At 42.1% G+C, this 18,585-nt stretch overlaps 1 protein-coding gene across 1 annotated transcript in view; it reads right to left on the reverse strand.

Annotated features, from left to right (window-relative positions):
• Nucleotides 1-18,585, reverse strand: part of LOC130644912 (uncharacterized) — a 49,389-nt gene that overhangs the window by 20,699 nt on the left and 10,105 nt on the right. The window contains exons 9-46 of the mRNA XM_057450698.1: nucleotides 18,159-18,467; nucleotides 17,652-17,978; nucleotides 17,042-17,362; nucleotides 16,463-16,786; nucleotides 16,058-16,381; nucleotides 15,629-15,904; nucleotides 15,068-15,400; nucleotides 14,685-14,960; nucleotides 14,124-14,456; nucleotides 13,742-14,017; nucleotides 13,181-13,513; nucleotides 12,798-13,073; nucleotides 12,238-12,570; nucleotides 11,855-12,130; nucleotides 11,294-11,626; nucleotides 10,911-11,186; nucleotides 10,350-10,682; nucleotides 9,966-10,241; nucleotides 9,405-9,737; nucleotides 9,022-9,297; nucleotides 8,461-8,793; nucleotides 8,078-8,353; nucleotides 7,518-7,850; nucleotides 7,136-7,411; nucleotides 6,576-6,908; nucleotides 6,193-6,468; nucleotides 5,632-5,964; nucleotides 5,250-5,525; nucleotides 4,690-5,022; nucleotides 4,308-4,583; nucleotides 3,748-4,080; nucleotides 3,366-3,641; nucleotides 2,806-3,138; nucleotides 2,424-2,699; nucleotides 1,864-2,196; nucleotides 1,482-1,757; nucleotides 922-1,254; nucleotides 554-838 (exon numbers count right to left, since the gene is read on the reverse strand). Of these exons, the coding sequence (XP_057306681.1) occupies nucleotides 554-838; nucleotides 922-1,254; nucleotides 1,482-1,757; nucleotides 1,864-2,196; nucleotides 2,424-2,699; nucleotides 2,806-3,138; nucleotides 3,366-3,641; nucleotides 3,748-4,080; nucleotides 4,308-4,583; nucleotides 4,690-5,022; nucleotides 5,250-5,525; nucleotides 5,632-5,964; nucleotides 6,193-6,468; nucleotides 6,576-6,908; nucleotides 7,136-7,411; nucleotides 7,518-7,850; nucleotides 8,078-8,353; nucleotides 8,461-8,793; nucleotides 9,022-9,297; nucleotides 9,405-9,737; nucleotides 9,966-10,241; nucleotides 10,350-10,682; nucleotides 10,911-11,186; nucleotides 11,294-11,626; nucleotides 11,855-12,130; nucleotides 12,238-12,570; nucleotides 12,798-13,073; nucleotides 13,181-13,513; nucleotides 13,742-14,017; nucleotides 14,124-14,456; nucleotides 14,685-14,960; nucleotides 15,068-15,400; nucleotides 15,629-15,904; nucleotides 16,058-16,381; nucleotides 16,463-16,786; nucleotides 17,042-17,362; nucleotides 17,652-17,978; nucleotides 18,159-18,467 (11,634 nt within the window). The remainder of the gene's footprint in view (nucleotides 1-553; nucleotides 839-921; nucleotides 1,255-1,481; nucleotides 1,758-1,863; nucleotides 2,197-2,423; nucleotides 2,700-2,805; nucleotides 3,139-3,365; nucleotides 3,642-3,747; nucleotides 4,081-4,307; nucleotides 4,584-4,689; nucleotides 5,023-5,249; nucleotides 5,526-5,631; nucleotides 5,965-6,192; nucleotides 6,469-6,575; nucleotides 6,909-7,135; nucleotides 7,412-7,517; nucleotides 7,851-8,077; nucleotides 8,354-8,460; nucleotides 8,794-9,021; nucleotides 9,298-9,404; nucleotides 9,738-9,965; nucleotides 10,242-10,349; nucleotides 10,683-10,910; nucleotides 11,187-11,293; nucleotides 11,627-11,854; nucleotides 12,131-12,237; nucleotides 12,571-12,797; nucleotides 13,074-13,180; nucleotides 13,514-13,741; nucleotides 14,018-14,123; nucleotides 14,457-14,684; nucleotides 14,961-15,067; nucleotides 15,401-15,628; nucleotides 15,905-16,057; nucleotides 16,382-16,462; nucleotides 16,787-17,041; nucleotides 17,363-17,651; nucleotides 17,979-18,158; nucleotides 18,468-18,585) is intronic.

The following is an 18,585-nucleotide window of genomic DNA, read 5'->3' on the forward strand; positions in this document are numbered from 1 at the left end:
CACGGCAATTAAAGATCATCTTAAAGCCTGTCACACCACATCATCTCTTGACGATTTTAGTATAATCTGTAGGGGTAACAACCGGTATTTGCTAGAGATTAAAGAGAGTTTGTTCATAATTCGGGATAGTCCCCAGTTGAATAACAACATTAGATCTGCTCCATTGTATTTATACAATTAGTATTTATCTGTAACTATGGTTGCTGTTAAACTTGTATATATTTAGGAGAACATTGTATGTTTTTGATTGCTTGAAAATGGGTGTGTGAACATCCGAAACGTCGCGAATAATGTAGTTTTTTTTGTCAATTTACTAGCGCGATGATTCTTCATCATTGTATTTGTTAAGAAGGAAGATAAATTAGTGTTTGGTCGACTCCTACACAAAATCTATAACCCTTCCCCATCCCGTCTCCCCTTTCCCCCACTTCCCCCCTTCCCGCCTTCCCTATCCACCTTCCCCCAACCCTATCTCACCATACTAAATATAAAGGTTCTACAATAACAAATCTGATAAGAGACAAAATAAAAAAAATAAACGAAATATACGCACCAACATTTTGAAGATACAAAACAAAATTCTGATTGTAAGGTTCAGGATTAACAACGAACGAATCGCTATTTTTAGAAAAAGGTATCAATAAACCAGAAGTACTTTCCACCACCTGCACATGCAAAACGGAGGTCAATGTCGGCGGCAGCATTACCTCGATACTCGTATTCTCTGCAGCATCAACATCCACTGAACCACTCCTAATACTTTTGCCATTCCATTTGAAAGAAACATCTCTCCCAAATTCATTGAAAACGACGAATTTCACACGCGATCCACTAAAAGCTAAAATAAATAAAATACAACAATATCAGCTTCCACAATGCAAACAAATATAAAAAAGAAGAAATACAATACATTCACCTTACCTGCATTAAAAATGGACAAGTCAACAGCTTCTTTAGGCTTGTCGTACACGTCAACACCAACAGTAGGCAATCTATTTACCGACAGCGGCTTCTCTGTATTTCCATCTGTTGCAGAAAACACAACGACTTCCTTGAGGTCCTCTTCATTGTACGACACTCCACTTGTAAATGTTAGCTTGATCAATTTCTCACCACCGGCAGAAACAGAAAAGCTCGCTGGAGAAGTGGTCTTAAACGTGGTCGCTTTGCCGTCAGCCAATGTCCATTGCACCAAAGCTTCACCTTCCGTCAATGTGTTCTTTACTCGGACTTCGGCGTGGTACTTGAAATACTCTACAAACAAACAAACGCAAAGCACAGTAAGACTTGCCTCCAAGGTAAAGTACTTTCACAGTAAGACTTGCCTCCAACTTAAAAAAGACACACGTCATAAAAAACATATAAGCGTCACTTAAACCTTCCACGCACGCGCTACAAGCAGCACACGCTAAATCAAGTATAGGGGGTGCGACAAGGCGTGTTCTACTAACGGAATGTGCACAGAGAAATCAACTACCAACCAGGATTCGTGACAGCAGTTACAACAGTGGCTTTGCTTCCGACGGGACTTGCTCTAACAGATATACGGTATTCGACATCTGGCTTCAGGTTGCGGACAGTGTGAGAAGCGAAGTTGTCGTCGCCACTCTTTACTGTGAAGGTTTCCGACATTCCAGTTGATTTATCTCTGGCTTCTACGATGTAATTCTTCACAAACTTGTTTTCCGACCAACGGATCGTGATTGAATCCTTGGCGACTTCAACAATTTCAACATTGTCCAAAGCTTTTGAAACACCTGAAGGGAGATTGCAATTATTCTAATCAATTTTCTCTCACAATCCGCCGAACGCTAAAGTCTATCCAGCTCACCACAAAGACGCCATAAAGTAATTTCACCTTACCTGCATTGAAAATGGACAAGTCAACAGCTTCTTTAGGCTTGTCGTACACGTCAACACCAACAGTAGGCAATCTATTTACCGACAGCGGCTTCTCTGTATTTCCATCTGTTGCAGAAAACACAACGACTTCCTTGAGGTCCTCCTCATTGTACGACACTCCACTTGTAAATGTTAGCTTGATCAATTTCTCACCACCGGCAGAAACAGAAAAGCTCGCTGGAGAAGTGGTCTTAAACGTGGTCGCTTTGCCGTCAGCCAATGTCCATTTCACCAAAGCTTCACCTTCCGTCAATGTGTTCTTTACTCGGACTTCGGCGTGGTACTTGAAATACTCTACAAACAAACAAACGCAAAGCACAGTAAGACTTGCCTCCAAGGTAAAGTACTTTCACAGTAAGACTTGCCTCCAACTTAAAAAAGACACACGTCATAAAAAACATATAAGCGTCACTTAAACCTTCCACGCACGCGCTACAAGCAACACACGCTAAATCAAGTATAGGGGGTGCGACAAGGCGTGTTCTACTAACGGAATGTGCACAGAGAAATCGACTACCAACCAGGATTCGTGACAGCAGTTACAACAGTGGCTTTGCTTCCGACGGGACTTGCTCTAACAGATATACGGTATTCGACATCTGGCTTCAGGTTGCCGACAGTGTGAGAAGCGAAGTTGTCGTCGCCACTCTTTACTGTGAAGGTTTCCGACATTCCAGTTGATTTATCTCTGGCTTCTACGATGTAATTCTTCACAAACTTGTTTTCCGACCAACGGATCGTGATTGAATCCTTGGCGACTTCAACAATTTCAACATTGTCCAAAGCTTTTGAAACACCTGAAGGGAGATTGCAATTATTCTAATCAATTTTCTCTCACAATCCGCCGAACGCTAAAGTCTATCCAGCTCACCAAAAAGACGCCATAAAGTAATTTCACCTTACCTGCATTGAAAATGGACAAATCAACAGCTTCTTTAGGCTTGTCGTACACGTCAACACCAACAGTAGGCAATCTATTTACCGACAGCGGCTTCTCTGTATTTCCATCTGTTGCAGAAAACACAACGACTTCCTTGAGGTCCTCCTCATTGTACGACACTCCACTTGTAAATGTCAGCTTGATCAATTTCTCACCACCGGCAGAAACAGAAAAGCTCGCTGGAGAAGTAGTCTTAAACGTGGTCGCTTTGCCGTCAGCCAATGTCCATTTCACCAAAGCTTCACCTTCCGTCAATGTGTTCTTTACTCGGACTTCAGCGTGGTACTTGAAATACTCTACAAACAAACAAACGCAAAGCACAGTAAGACTTGCCTCCAACGTAAAGTACTTTCACAGTAAGACTTGCCTCTAACTTAAAAAAGACACACGTCATGGAAAACATATAAGCGTCATTTAAACCTTCAACGCACGCGCTACAAGCAGCACACGCTAAATCAAGTATAGGGGGTGCGACAAGGCGTGTTCTACTAACGGAATGTGCACAGAGAAATCGACTACTAACCAGGATTCGTGACAGCAGTTACAACAGTGGCTTTGCTTCCGACGGGACTTGCTCTAACAGATATACGGTATTCGACATCTGGCTTCAGGTTGCGGACAGTGTGAGAAGCGAAGTTGTCGTCGCCACTCTTTACTGTGAAGGTTTCCGACATTCCAGTTGATTTATCTCTGGCTTCTACGATGTAATTCTTCACAAACTTGTTTTCTGACCAACGGATCGTGATTGAATCCTTGGCGACTTCAACAATTTCAACACTGTCCAAAGCTTTTGAAACACCTGAAGGGAGATTGCAATTATTCTAATCAATTTTCTCTCACAATCCGCCGAACGCTAAAGTCTATCCAGCTCACCACAAAAACGTCATAAAGTAATTTCACCTTACCTGCATTGAAAATGGACAAATCAACAGCTTCTTTAGGCTTGTCGTACACGTCAACACCAACAGTAGGCAATCTATTTACCGACAGCGGCTTCTCTGTATTCCCATCTGTTGCAGAAAACACAACGACTTCCTTGAGGTCCTCCTCATTGTACGACACTCCACTTGTAAATGTCAGCTTGATCAATTTCTCACCACCGGCAGAAACAGAAAAGCTCGCTGGAGAAGTGGTCTTAAACGTGGTCGCTTTGCCGTCAGCCAATGTCCATTTCACCAAAGCTTCACCTTCCGTCAATGTGTTCTTTACTCGGACTTCAGCGTGGTACTTGAAATACTCTACAAACAAACAAACGCAAAGCACAGTAAGACTTGCCTCCAACGTAAATAACTTTCACAGTAAGACTTGCCTCCAACTTAAAGAAGACACACGTCATGGAAAACATATAAGCGTCATTTACAGCTGCCACGTACGCGCTACAAGCAGCACACGCTAAATCAAGTATAGGGGGTGCGACAAGGCGTGTTCTACTAACGGAATGTGCACAGAGAAATCGACTACTAACCAGGATTCGTGAAAGCAGTTACAACAGTGGCTTTGCTTCCGACGGGACTTGCTCTAACAGATATACGGTATTCGACATCTGGCTTCAGGTTGCGGACAGTGTGAGAAGCGAAGTTGACGTCGCCACTCTTTACTGTGAAGGTTTTCGACATTCCAGTTGATTTATCTCTGGCTTCTACGATGTAATTCTTCACAAACTTGTTTTCCGACCAACGGATCGTGATTGAATCCTTGGCGACTTCAACAATTTCAACATTGTCCAAAGCTTTTGAAACACCTGAAGGGAGATTGCAATTATTCTAATCAATTTTCTCTCACAATCCGACGAACGCTAAAGTCTATCCAGCTCACCACAAAGACGCCATAAAGTAATTTCACCTTACCTGCATTGAAAATGGACAAGTCAACAGCTTCTTTAGGCTTGTCGTACACGTCAACACCAACAGTAGGCAATCTATTTACCGACAGCGGCTTCTCTGTATTTCCATCTGTTGCAGAAAACACAACGACTTCCTTGAGGTCCTCCTCATTGTACGACACTCCACTTGTAAATGTTAGCTTGATCAATTTCTCACCACCGGCAGAAACAGAAAAGCTCGCTGGAGAAGTGGTCTTAAACGTGGTCGCTTTGCCGTCAGCCAATGTCCATTTCACCAAAGCTTCACCTTCCGTCAATGTGTTCTTTACTCGGACTTCGGCGTGGTACTTGAAATACTCTACAAACAAACAAACGCAAAGCACAGTAAGACTTGCCTCCAAGGTAAAGTACTTTCACAGTAAGACTTGCCTCCAACTTAAAAAAGACACACGTCATAAAAAACATATAAGCGTCACTTAAACCTTCCACGCAAGCGCTACAAGCAGCACACGCTAAATCAAGTATAGGGGGTGCGACAAGGCGTGTTCTACTAACGGAATGTGCACAGAGAAATCGACTACCAACCAGGATTCGTGACAGCAGTTACAACAGTGGCTTTGCTTCCGACGGGACTTGCTCTAACAGATATACGGTATTCGACATCTGGCTTCAGGTTGCGGACAGTGTGAGAAGCGAAGTTGTCGTCGCCACTCTTTACTGTGAAGGTTTCCGACATTCCAGTTGATTTATCTCTGGCTTCTACGATGTAATTCTTCACAAACTTGTTTTCCGACCAACGGATCGTGATTGAATCCTTGGCGACTTCAACAATTTCAACATTGTCCAAAGCTTTTGAAACACCTGAAGGGAGATTGCAATTATTCTAATCAATTTTCTCTCACAATCCGCCGAACGCTAAAGTCTATCCAGCTCACCACAAAGACGCCATAAAGTAATTTCACCTTACCTGCATTGAAAATGGACAAGTCAACAGCTTCTTTAGGCTTGTCGTACACGTCAACACCAACAGTAGGCAATCTATTTACCGACAGCGGCTTCTCTGTATTTCCATCTGTTGCAGAAAACACAACGACTTCCTTGAGGTCCTCCTCATTGTACGACACTCCACTTGTAAATGTTAGCTTGATCAATTTCTCACCACCGGCAGAAACAGAAAAGCTCGCTGGAGAAGTGGTCTTAAACGTGGTCGCTTTGCCGTCAGCCAATGTCCATTTCACCAAAGCTTCACCTTCCGTCAATGTGTTCTTTACTCGGACTTCGGCGTGGTACTTGAAATACTCTACAAACAAACAAACGCAAAGCACAGTAAGACTTGCCTCCAAGGTAAAGTACTTTCACAGTAAGACTTGCCTCCAACTTAAAAAAGACACACGTCATAAAAAACATATAAGCGTCACTTAAACCTTACACGCACGCGCTACAAGCAGCACACGCTAAATAAAGTATAGGGGGTGCAACAAGGCGTGTTCTACTAACGGAAATGTGCACAGAGAAATCGACTACTAACCAGGATTCGTGACAGCAGTTATAACTGTGGCTTTGCTTCCGACGGGACTTGCTCTAACAGATATACGGTATTCGACATCTGGCTTCAGGTTGCGGACAGTGTGAGAAGCGAAGTTGTCGTCGCCACTCTTTACTGTGAAGGTTTCCGACACTCCAGTTGATTTATCTCTGGCTTCCACGATGTAATTCTTCACGAACTTGTTTTCCGACCAACGGATCGTGATTGAATCCTTGGCGACTTTAACAATTTCAACATTGTCCAAAGCTTTTGAAACACCTGAAGGGAGATTGCAATTATTCTAATCAATTTTCTCTCACAATCCGCCGAACGCTATAAGTCTATCCAGCTCACCACAAAAACACCATAAAGTAATTTCACCTTACCTGCATTGAAAATGGACAAGTCAACAGCTTCTTTAGGCTTGTCGTACACGTCAACACCAACAGTAGGCAATCTATTTACCGACAGCGGCTTCTCTGTATTTCCATCTGTTGCAGAAAACACAACGACTTCCTTGAGGTCCTCCTCATTGTACGACACTCCACTTGTAAATGTCAGCTTGATCAATTTCTCACCACCGGCAGAAACAGAAAAGCTCGCTGGAGAAGTGGTCTTAAACGTGGTCGCTTTGCCGTCAGCCAATGTCCATTTCACCAAAGCTTCACCTTCCGTCAATGTGTTCTTTACTCGGACTTCAGCGTGGTACTTGAAATACTCTACAAACAAACAAACGCAAAGCACAGTAAGACTTGCCTCCAACGTAAAATACTTTCACAGTAAGACTTGCCTCTAACTTAAAAAAGACACACGTCATGGAAAACATATAAGCGTCACTTAAACCTTCCACGCACGCGCTACAAGCAGCACACGCTAAATCAAGTATAGGGGGTGCGACAAGGCGTGTTCTACTAACGGAATGTGCACAGAGAAATCGACTACCAACCAGGATTCGTGACAGCAGTTACAACAGTGGCTTTGCTTCCGACGGGACTTGCTCTAACAGATATACGGTATTCGACATCTGGCTTCAGGTTGCGGACAGTGTGAGAAGCGAAGTTGTCGTCGCCACTCTTTACTTTGAAGGTTTCCGACATTCCAGTTGATTTATCTCTGGCTTCTACGATGTAATTCTTCACAAACTTGTTTTCCGACCAACGGATCGTGATTGAATCCTTGGCGACTTCAACAATTTCAACATTGTCCAAAGCTTTTGAAACACCTGAAGGGAGATTGCAATTATTCTAATCAATTTTCTCTCACAATCCGCCGAACGCTAAAGTCTATCCAGCTCACCAAAAAGACGCCATAAAGTAATTTCACCTTACCTGCATTGAAAATGGACAAGTCAACAGCTTCTTTAGGCTTGTCGTACACGTCAACACCAACAGTAGGCAATCTATTTACCGACAGCGGCTTCTCTGTATTTCCATCTGTTGCAGAAAACACAACGACTTCCTTGAGGTCCTCCTCATTGTACGACACTCCACTTGTAAATGTCAGCTTGATCAATTTCTCACCACCGGCAGAAACAGAAAAGCTCGCTGGAAAAGTGGTCTTAAACGTGGTCGCTTTGCCGTCAGCCAATGTCCATTTCACCAAAGCTTCACCTTTCGTCAATGTGTTCTTTACTCGGACTTCAGCGTGGTACTTGAAATACTCTACAAACAAACAAACGCAAAGCACAGTAAGACATGCCTTCAACGTAAATAACTTTCACAGTAAGACTTGCCTCCAACTTAAAGAAGACACACGTCATGGAAAACATATAAGCGTCACTAAAACCTTCCACGCACGTGCTACAAGCAGCACACGCTAAATCAAGTATAGGGGGTGCGACAAGGCGTGTTCTACTAACGGAATGTGCACAGAGAAATCGACTACTAACCAGGATTCGTGACAGCAGTTACAACAGTGGCTTTGCTTCCGACGGGACTTGCTCTAACAGATATACGGTATTCGACATCTGGCTTCAGGTTGCGGACAGTGTGAGAAGCGAAGTTGTCGTCGCCACTCTTTACTGTGAAGGTTTCCGACATTCCAGTTGATTTATCTCTGGCTTCCACGATGTAATTCTTCACAAACTTGTTTTCCGACCAACGGATCGTGATTGAATCCTTGGCGACTTCAACAATTTCAACATTGTCCAAAGCTTTTGAAACACCTGAAGGGAGATTGCAATTATTCTAATCAATTTTCTCTCACAATCCGCCGAACGCTATAAGTCTATCCAGCTCACCACAAAAACACCATAAAGTAATTTCACCTTACCTGCATTGAAAATGGACAAGTCAACAGCTTCTTTAGGCTTGTCGTACACGTCAACACCAACAGTAGGCAATCTATTTACCGACAGCGGCTTCTCTGTATTTCCATCTGTTGCAGAAAACACAACGACTTCCTTGAGGTCCTCCTCATTGTACGACACTCCACTTGTAAATGTCAGCTTGATCAATTTCTCACCACCGGCAGAAACAGAAAAGCTCGCTGGAGAAGTGGTCTTGAACGTGGTCGCTTTGCCGTCAGCCAATGTCCATTTCACCAAAGCTTCACCTTCCGTCAATGTGTTCTTTACTCGGACTTCAGCGTGGTACTTGAAATACTCTACAAACAAACAAACGCAAAGCAGAGTAAGACTTGCCTCCAACGTAAAGTACTTTCACAGTAAGACTTGCCTCCAACTTAAAAAACACACACGTCATAAAAAACATATAAGCGTCACTTAAACCTGCCACGCACGCGCTACAAGCAGCACACGCTAAGTCAATTTTAGGGGGTGCGACAAGACGTGTTCTACTAACGGAAATGTGCACAGAGAAATCGACTACTAACCAGGATTCGTGACAGCAGTTACAACAGTGGCTTTGCTTCCGACGTGACTTGCTCTAACAGATATGCGGTATTCGACATCTGGCTTCAGGTTGAGGACAGTGTGAGAAGCGAAGTTGTCGTCGCCACTCTTTACTGTGAAGGTTTCCGACACTCCAGTTGATTTATCTCTGGCTTCCACGATGTAATTCTTCACGAACTTGTTTTCTGACCAACGGATCGTGATTGAATCCTTGGCGACTTTAACAATTTCAACATTGTCCAAAGCTTTTGAAACACCTGAAGGGAGATTGCAATTATTCTAATAAATTTTCTCTCACAATCCGCCGAACGATAAAAGGCTATCCAGTTCACCACAAAAACGCCATAAAGTAATTTCACCTTACCTGCATTGAAAATGGACAAGTCAACAGCTTCTTTAGGCTTGTCGTACACGTCAACACCAACAGTAGGCAATCTATTTACCGACAGCGGCTTCTCTGTATTTCCATCTGTTGCAGAAAACACAACGACTTCCTTGAGGTCCGCCTCATTGTACGACACTCCACTTGTAAATGTCAGCTTGATCAATTTCTCACCACCGGCAGAAACAGAAAAGCTCGCTGGAGAAGTGGTCTTAAACGTGGTCGCTTTGCCGTCAGCCAATGTCCATTTCACCAAAGCTTCACCTTCCGTCAATGTGTTCTTTACTCGGACTTCAGCGTGGTACTTGAAATACTCTACAAACAAACAAACGCAAAGCACAGTAAGACTTGCCTCCAACGTAAATAACTTTCACAGTAAGACTTGCCTCCAACTTAAAGAAGACACACGTCATGGAAAACATATAGGCGTTATTTACAGCTGCCACGTACGCGCTACAAGCAGCACACGCTAAATCAAGTATAGGGGGTGCGACAAGGCGTGTTCTACTAACGGAAATGTGCACAGAGAAATCGACTACTAACCAGGATTCGTGACAGCAGTTATAACTGTGGCTTTGCTTCCGACGGGACTTGCTGTAACAGATATACGGTATTCGACATCTGGCTTCAGGTTGCGGACAGTGTGAGAAGCGAAGTTGTCGTCGCCACTCTTTACTTTGAAGGTTTCCGACACTCCAGTTGATTTATCTCTGGCTTCCACGATGTAATTCTTCACGAACTTGTTTTCCAACCAACGAATCGTGATTGAATCCTTGGCGACTTTAACAATTTTAACATTGTCCAAAGCTTTTGAAACACCTGAAGGGAGATTGCAATTATTCTAATCAATTTTCTCTCACAATCCGCCGAACGCTAAAAGTCTATCCAGCTCACCACAAAAAACGCCATAAAGTAATTTCACCTTACCTGCATTGAAAATGGACAAGTCAACAGCTTCTTTAGGCTTGTCGTACACGTCAACACCAACAGTAGGCAATCTATTTACCGACAGCGGCTTCTCTGTATTTCCATCTGTTGCAGAAAACACAACGACTTCCTTGAGGTCCTCCTCATTGTACGACACTCCACTTGTAAATGTCAGCTTGATCAATTTCTCACCACCGGCAGAAAGAGAAAAGCTCGCTGGAGAAGTGGTCTTAAACGTGGTCGCTTTGCCGTCAGCCAATGTCCATTTCACCAAAGCTTCACCTTCCGTCAATGTGTTCTTTACTCGGACTTCAGCGTGGTACTTGAAATACTCTACAAACAAACAAACGCAAAGCACAGTAAGACTTGCCTTCAACGTAAATAACTTTCACAGTAAAACTTGCCTCCAAATTAAAGAAGACACACGTCATGGAAAATATATAAGCGTCACTGAAACCTTACACGCACGCGCTACAAGCAGCACACGCTAAATCAAGTATAGGGGGTGCGACAAGGCGTGTTCTACTAACGGAAATGTGCACAGAGAAATCGACTACTAACCAGGATTCGTGACAGCAGTTACAACAGTGGCTTTGCTTCCGACGGGACTTGCTCTAACAGATATACGGTATTCGACATCTGGCTTCAGGTTGCGGACAGTGTGAGAAGCGAAGTTGTCGTCGCCACTCTTTACTGTGAAGGTTTCCGACACTCCAGTTGATTTATCTCTGGCTTCCACGATGTAATTCTTCACGAACTTGTTTTCCGACCAACGGATCGTGATTGAATCCTTGGCGACTTTAACAATTTCAACATTGTCCAAAGCTTTTGAAACACCTGAAGGGAGATTGCAATTATTCTAATCAATTTTCTCTCACAATCCGCCGAACGCTAAAAGTCTATCCAGCTCACCACAAAAACGCCATAAAGTAATTTCACCTTACCTGCATTGAAAATGGACAAGTCAACAGCTTCTTTAGGCTTGTCGTACACGTCAACACCAACAGTAGGCAATCTATTTACCGACAGCGGCTTCTCTGTATTTCCATCTGTTGCAGAAAACACAACGACTTCCTTGAGGTCCTCTTCATTGTACGACACTCCACTTGTAAATGTCAGCTTGATCAATTTCTCACCACCGGCAGAAACAGAAAAGCTCGCTGGAGAAGTGGTCTTAAACGTGGTCGCTTTGCCGTCAGCCAATGTCCATTTCACCAAAGCTTCACCTTCCGTCAATGTGTTCTTTACTCGGACTTCAGCGTGGTACTTGAAATACTCTACAAACAAACAAACGCAAAGCACAGTAAGACTTGCCTCCAACGTAAAGTACTTTCACAGTAAGACTTGCCTCTAACTTAAAAAAGACACACGTCATGGAAAACATATAAGCGTCACTTAAACCTTCCACGCACGCGCTACAAGCAGCACACGCTAAATCAAGTATAGGGGGTGCGACAAGGCGTGTTCTACTAACGGAAATGTGCACAGAGAAATCGACTACTAACCAGGATTCGTGACAGCAGTTACAACAGTGGCTTTGCTTCCGACGGGACTTGCTCTAACAGATATACGGTATTCGACATCTGGCTTCAGGTTGCGGACAGTGTGAGAAGCGAAGTTGTCGTCGCCACTCTTTACTGTGAAGGTTTCCGACACTCCAGTTGATTTATCTCTGGCTTCCACGATGTAATTCTTCACGAACTTGTTTTCCGACCAACGGATCGTGATTGAATCCTTGGCGACTTTAATAATTTCAACATTGTCCAAAGCTTTTGAAACACCTGAAGGGAGATTGCAATTATTCTAATCAATTTTCTCTCACAATCCGCCGAACGCTAAAAGTCTATCCAGCTCACCACAAAAACGCCATAAAGTAATTTCACCTTACCTGCATTGAAAATGGACAAGTCAACAGCTTCTTTAGGCTTGTCGTACACGTCAACACCAACAGTAGGCAATCTATTTACCGACAGCGGCTTCTCTGTATTTCCATCTGTTGCAGAAAACACAACGACTTCCTTGAGGTCCTCCTCATTGTACGACACTCCACTTGTAAATGTCAGCTTGATCAATTTCTCACCACCGGCAGAAACAGAAAAGCTCGCTGGAGAAGTGGTCTTAAACGTGGTCGCTTTGCCGTCAGCCAATGTCCATTTCACCAAAGCTTCACCTTCCGTCAATGTGTTCTTTACTCGGACTTCAGCGTGGTACTTGAAATACTCTACAAACAAACAAACGCAAAGCACAGTAAGACTTGCCTTCAACGTAAATTACTTTCACAGTAAAACTTGCCTCCAACTTAAAGAAGACACACGTCATGAAAAACATATAAGCGTCACTGAAACCTTACACGCACGCGCACAAGCAGCACACGCTAAATCAAGTATAGGGCGTGCGACAAGGCGTGTTCTACTAACGGAAATGTGCACAGAGAAATCGACTACTAACCAGGATTCGTGACAGCAGTTACAACAGTGGCTTTGCTTCCGACGGGACTTGCTCTAACAGATATACGGTATTCGACATCTGGCTTCAGGTTGCGGACAGTGTGAGAAGCGAAGTTGTCGTCGCCACTCTTTACTGTGAAGGTTTCCGACACTCCAGTTGATTTATCTCTGGCTTCCACGATGTAATTCTTCACGAACTTGTTTTCCGACCAACGGATCGTGATTGAATCCTTGGCGACTTTAACAATTTTAACATTGTCCAAAGCTTTTGAAACACCTGAAGGGAGATTGCAATTATTCTAATCAATTTTCTCTCACAATCCGCCGAACGCTATAAGTCTATCCAGCTCACCACAAAAACACCATAAAGTAATTTCACCTTACCTGCATTGAAAATGGACAAGTCAACAGCTTCTTTAGGCTTGTCGTACACGTCAACACCAACAGTAGGCAATCTATTTACCGACAGCGGCTTCTCTGTATTTCCATCTGTTGCAGAAAACACAACGACTTCCTTGAGGTCCGCCTCATTGTACGACACTCCACTTGTAAATGTCAGCTTGATCAATTTCTCACCACCGGCAGAAACAGAAAAGCTCGCTGGAGAAGTGGTCTTAAACGTGGTCGCTTTGCCGTCAGCCAATGTCCATTTCACCAAAGCTTCACCTTCCGTCAATGTGTTCTTTACTCGGACTTCAGCGTGGTACTTGAAATACTCTACAAACAAACAAACGCAAAGCACAGTAAGACTTGCCTCCAACGTAAATAACTTTCACAGTAAGACTTGCCTCCAACTTAAAGAAGACACACGTCATGGAAAACATATAAGCGTCATTTACAGCTGCCACGCACGCGCTACAAGCAGCACACGCTAAATCAAGTAGAGGGGGTGCGACAAGGCGTGTTCTACTAACGGAAATGTGCACAGAGAAATCGACTACTAACCAGGATTCGTGACAGCAGTTACAACAGTGGCTTTGCTTCCGACGGGACTTGCTCTAACAGATATACGGTATTCGACATCTGGCTTCAGGTTGCGGACAGTGTGAGAAGCGAAGTTGTCGTCGCCACTCTTTACTGTGAAGGTTTCCGACATTCCAGTTGATTTATCTCTGGCTTCTACGATGTAATTCTTCACAAACTTGTTTTCCGACCAACGGATCGTGATTGAATCCTTGGCGACTTCAACAATTTCAACATTGTCCAAAGCATTTGAAACACCTGAAGGGAGATTGCAATTATTCTAATCAATTTTCTCTCACAATCCGCCGAACACTAAAGTCTATCCAGCTCACCACAAAGACGCCATAAAGTAATTTCACCTTACCTGCATTGAAAATGGACAAGTCAACAGCTTCTTTAGGCTTGTCGTACACGTCAACACCAACAGTAGGCAATCTATTTACCGACAGCGGCTTCTCTGTATTTCCATCTGTTGCAGAAAACACAACGACTTCCTTGAGGTCCTCCTCATTGTACGACACTCCACTTGTAAATGTCAGCTTGATCAATTTCTCACCACCGGCAGAAACAGAAAAGCTCGCTGGAGAAGTGGTCTTGAACGTGGTCGCTTTGCCGTCAGCCAATGTCCATTTCACCAAAGCTTCACCTTCCGTCAATGTGTTCTTTACTCGGACTTCAGCGTGGTACTTGAAATACTCTACAAACAAACAAACGCAAAGCAGAGTAAGACTTGCCTCCAACGTAAAGTACTTTCACAGTAAGACTTGCCTCCAACTTAAAAAACACACACGTCATAAAAAACATATAAGCGTCACTTAAACCTGCCACGCACGCGCTACAAGCAGCACACGCTAAGTCAATTTTAGGGGGTGCGACAAGACGTGTTCTACTAACGGAAATGTGCACAGAGAAATCGACTACTAACCAGGATTCGTGACAGCAGTTACAACAGTGGCTTTGCTTCCGACGTGACTTGCTCTAACAGATATGCGGTATTCGACATCTGGCTTCAGGTTGCGGACAGTGTGAGAAGCGAAGTTGTCGTCGCCACTCTTTACTGTGAAGGTTTCCGACACTCCAGTTGATTTATCTCTGGCTTCCACGATGTAATTCTTCACGAACTTGTTTTCTGACCAACGGATCGTGATTGAATCCTTGGCGACTTTAACAATTTCAACATTGTCCAAAGCTTTTGAAACACCTGAAGGGAGATTGCAATTATTCTAATAAATTTTCTCTCACAATCCGCCGAACGATAAAAGGCTATCCAGTTCACCACAAAAACGCCATAAAGTAATTTCACCTTACCTGCATTGAAAATGGACAAGTCAACAGCTTCTTTAGGCTTGTCGTACACGTCAACACCAACAGTAGGCAATCTATTTACCGACAGCGGCTTCTCTGTATTTCCATCTGTTGCAGAAAACACAACGACTTCCTTGAGGTTCTCCTCATTGTACGACACTCCACTTGTAAATGTCAACTTGATCAATTTCTCACCACTGGCAGAAACAGAAAAGCTCGCTGGAGAAGTGGTCTTAAACGTGGTCGCTTTGCCGTCAGCCAATGTCCATTTCACCAAAGCTTCACCTTCCGTCAATGTGTTCTTTACTCGGACTTCAGCGTGGTACTTGAAATACTCTACAAACAAACAAACGCAAAGCACAGTAAGACTTGCCTTCAACGTAAATAACTTTCACAGTAAGACTTGCCTCCAACTTAAAGAAGACACACGTCATGGAAAACATATAAGCGTCACTGAAACCTTCCACGCACGCGCTACAAGCAACACACGCTAAATCAAGTATAGGGGGTGCGACAAGGCGTGTTCTACTAACGGAAATGTGCACAGAGAAATCGACTACTAACCAGAATTCGTGACAGCAGTTACAACAGTGGCTTTGCTTCCGACGGGACTTGCTCTAACAGATATACGGTATTCGACATCTGGCTTTAGGTTGCGGACAGTGTGAGAAGCGAAGTTGTCGTCGCCACTCTTTACTGTGAAGGTTTCCGACACTCCAGTGGATTTATCTCTGGCTTCCACGATGTAATTCTTCACGAACTTGTTTTCCGACCAACGGATCGTGATTGAATCCTTGGCGACTTCAACAATTTCAACATTGTCCAAGGCTTTTAAAATACCTTAAATGAGATGACAAATAAATGAAGTAAGTAAAATCTTTGTACAACATAGCGATGTATGATAACGCTACTTTATAGTGGAAGTTAAATATGTAATTGTTGTGCGTTTTAATGTTGTAATATCTGAATCATAGTATAGGGAGTATTACTCACGAGATGTTGCTACAGTTAACGGAATTTGCATATATTTTGTTTGTGTTAAGGATACTGGAAAACGTGCTACTTTATTTGTGGATAATGGTATTTGTGTTTCAACAGTAGTTGAGGAGAACATAATAGAATTGTGAAGTTTCAGTGTGGGTGGCGAATCCGAACTGGTAAATGTGATGGAAATATTTTTCTGCTCTTTAGGTGCCAGAGGAAACATTGTTGGTGATGTAGTTTGTAAAGAAGATTCTGGATCGGTTATAACCCAATGAAGAGAAGTGTTGTGTGGCGAATTATTGATCACTTGTATATTAGCGTAATAAACGTGCTCTAGAAGAAAAGGAGAAGAGATTATCAGATGGAAAAAGTTTTTAGCAAGTTATGTCTAAAACATTTGAACTAATGGCACACCTAATTGATTTATAATGATCCCAATTGGCTCACTTAGCTTGTCAGATACATCCACTCGGTATGAGTCCATTTCATTGATTGACAGTTTCTTGTTTGATTTTTCCTCAACACAATTAAACTCAATCATGGCTGTGAGATCACTATCATGCAGTAACTCTTTGCTATTAAACTGCAGGGATATTAATCGGTTTTCGTTGCTTTTAATAAAAAACTTAGATGGTGAAGATGTAGTTAAAGATTTCTGAGGAATGGTGTACTTCCATAACAAGATGGCTTCCGAAGGGAAATCATTCTTTACTCTTACCTGACTGAAGTACCTATGAACTACAAAGTAGATTGCAATAATATAATTAAAAAAAAGTATTTTTAAGAAGGAGGTTAGCCGGATGACAGGCTTATATCCGGATTAAACGAAGTTAAAGATTGTCAGGTCTGCAAATACTTTGTTGCCAGTTTTAGAGGTTATTTTCAGGCTAATAGTAAAATTCGCTATAGAAAGACCGGCGTTCATAAACCAATAATTTGATTATTGTCCAATTCAATCGCGTTGAAATTAAATAAAAAAACAAGACCAATTACCATAAGTATTAATAATGAGTTCCACAGGTTCGCTTTTATTTCTGTATACACTCACTTCGAACACATCAAAGTTGTTTACTGGCAAAGTTTTTCCGGTGTCCTGATTCGTAGCTGAAATTTGGATGACATTCTTTAGTGCATCATCAGTAACCTTGTTCGTGCTAGTGAACTGCAATGATAAAGCTCTATTTTCACCACCAGATAATGAAAAAGTGTTTGGGATATTTGTTTCTAATAATGGGTTTTTAGACATCCATTGCAGGATAACATTTTCTTTGAGCAGGTTGTTTCTTACTATCATTTGAGCATAGTAGAAATTGTCTAAAAATATTTAGAGGTTAAATGATCTCACATATACTATATATATATACACTAGGAAAAAAATTTCATCAGGGTGAAACTGTGAAATAAATAGGTTCCCACAAGTTTCGATCAGTTGTATTTCGGATATATCTGAAGCAGCATACTGATATAAACATGATATGAGTTGTCATAATATACAATGAGTTCAACCAGCAATTCCATGGGTGAAATTAGAATAAAATGACAATTTTCTTCCCCAAGGTAATATTTAAATTACAAAAATAAATAAAGGGTAAATAAATTTTACCATATTTGTCCACAATCAATTCAATGACATTTCCTGACTGAGTTGATAAGTCAGCTTTAAATAATTCTTCGTTATTAACAAAAAGAGGTTCTCCAGTATCCAGATCAGATGCTGAAATTTTAATTATATCTTTCAACTCTTCTCCATCTAACTTTTCATCACTTGAAAATCTTAACATTAACATTCTCATTTCTCCACCAAACATCGGAATTGATTTTGGGGAAACCGATGCAGATTTTAAATTTCTATTGGTAATACGCCATCTTAAATTGATGTTTCTTGTGAAAAAATTGTTTTTGACCATGAGCTGACAATAGTAAATATATGCTAAAAAGAAACCGTAAAACAGAAAACATTTAAATGTATGATCAAACAATATATAATATATAGCAAACATAATACGCAGAGTGCTGATAATAGTAACGTTACGTAATCTAGCTATAAGTAATGTACGGTAGTGTCTGTACGGCTGTGTACATCACATGAGAAAGGCTGTAGCAAGGTTACCTGCTGGTGTTATAATAACAGAAACGCTTTTAACTGGCTCTATTTCACCAAGGGTAAACAATAGTTTTGGTTTTCCATTAAATTTAACAACAGAATGTGTATCCAATCTCCTTCCAGAAAATGTAACAACATCTAGTGGAATGAAACTCTTAAAGACAACAAATTGACTCATAGTGTCTTTTCTCTTCACAGTTATGCTTTGTACAGGTATGGGTTTCACTAAATAATCAGTCTTGTTGGTAAACCAAGTAATGCTAACATCAGCAGGCAAGTCATTAACAAATTTCCCAGAGAAGTAATAACTTTGTGCTGGAATATAAATAAAATGATCATTAAGAAAGATTAAAACTATTTTTCTTGTTTAGTTCTATGTGATGTTGTATCAAGTTACGTCATAAGAGAATTATACTTTAAGTGTAGAAACTTT

The sequence above is a fragment of the Hydractinia symbiolongicarpus genome, chromosome 5 (assembly GCF_029227915.1).
Source record: "Hydractinia symbiolongicarpus strain clone_291-10 chromosome 5, HSymV2.1, whole genome shotgun sequence".
NCBI lineage: Eukaryota > Metazoa > Cnidaria > Hydrozoa > Anthoathecata > Hydractiniidae > Hydractinia > Hydractinia symbiolongicarpus.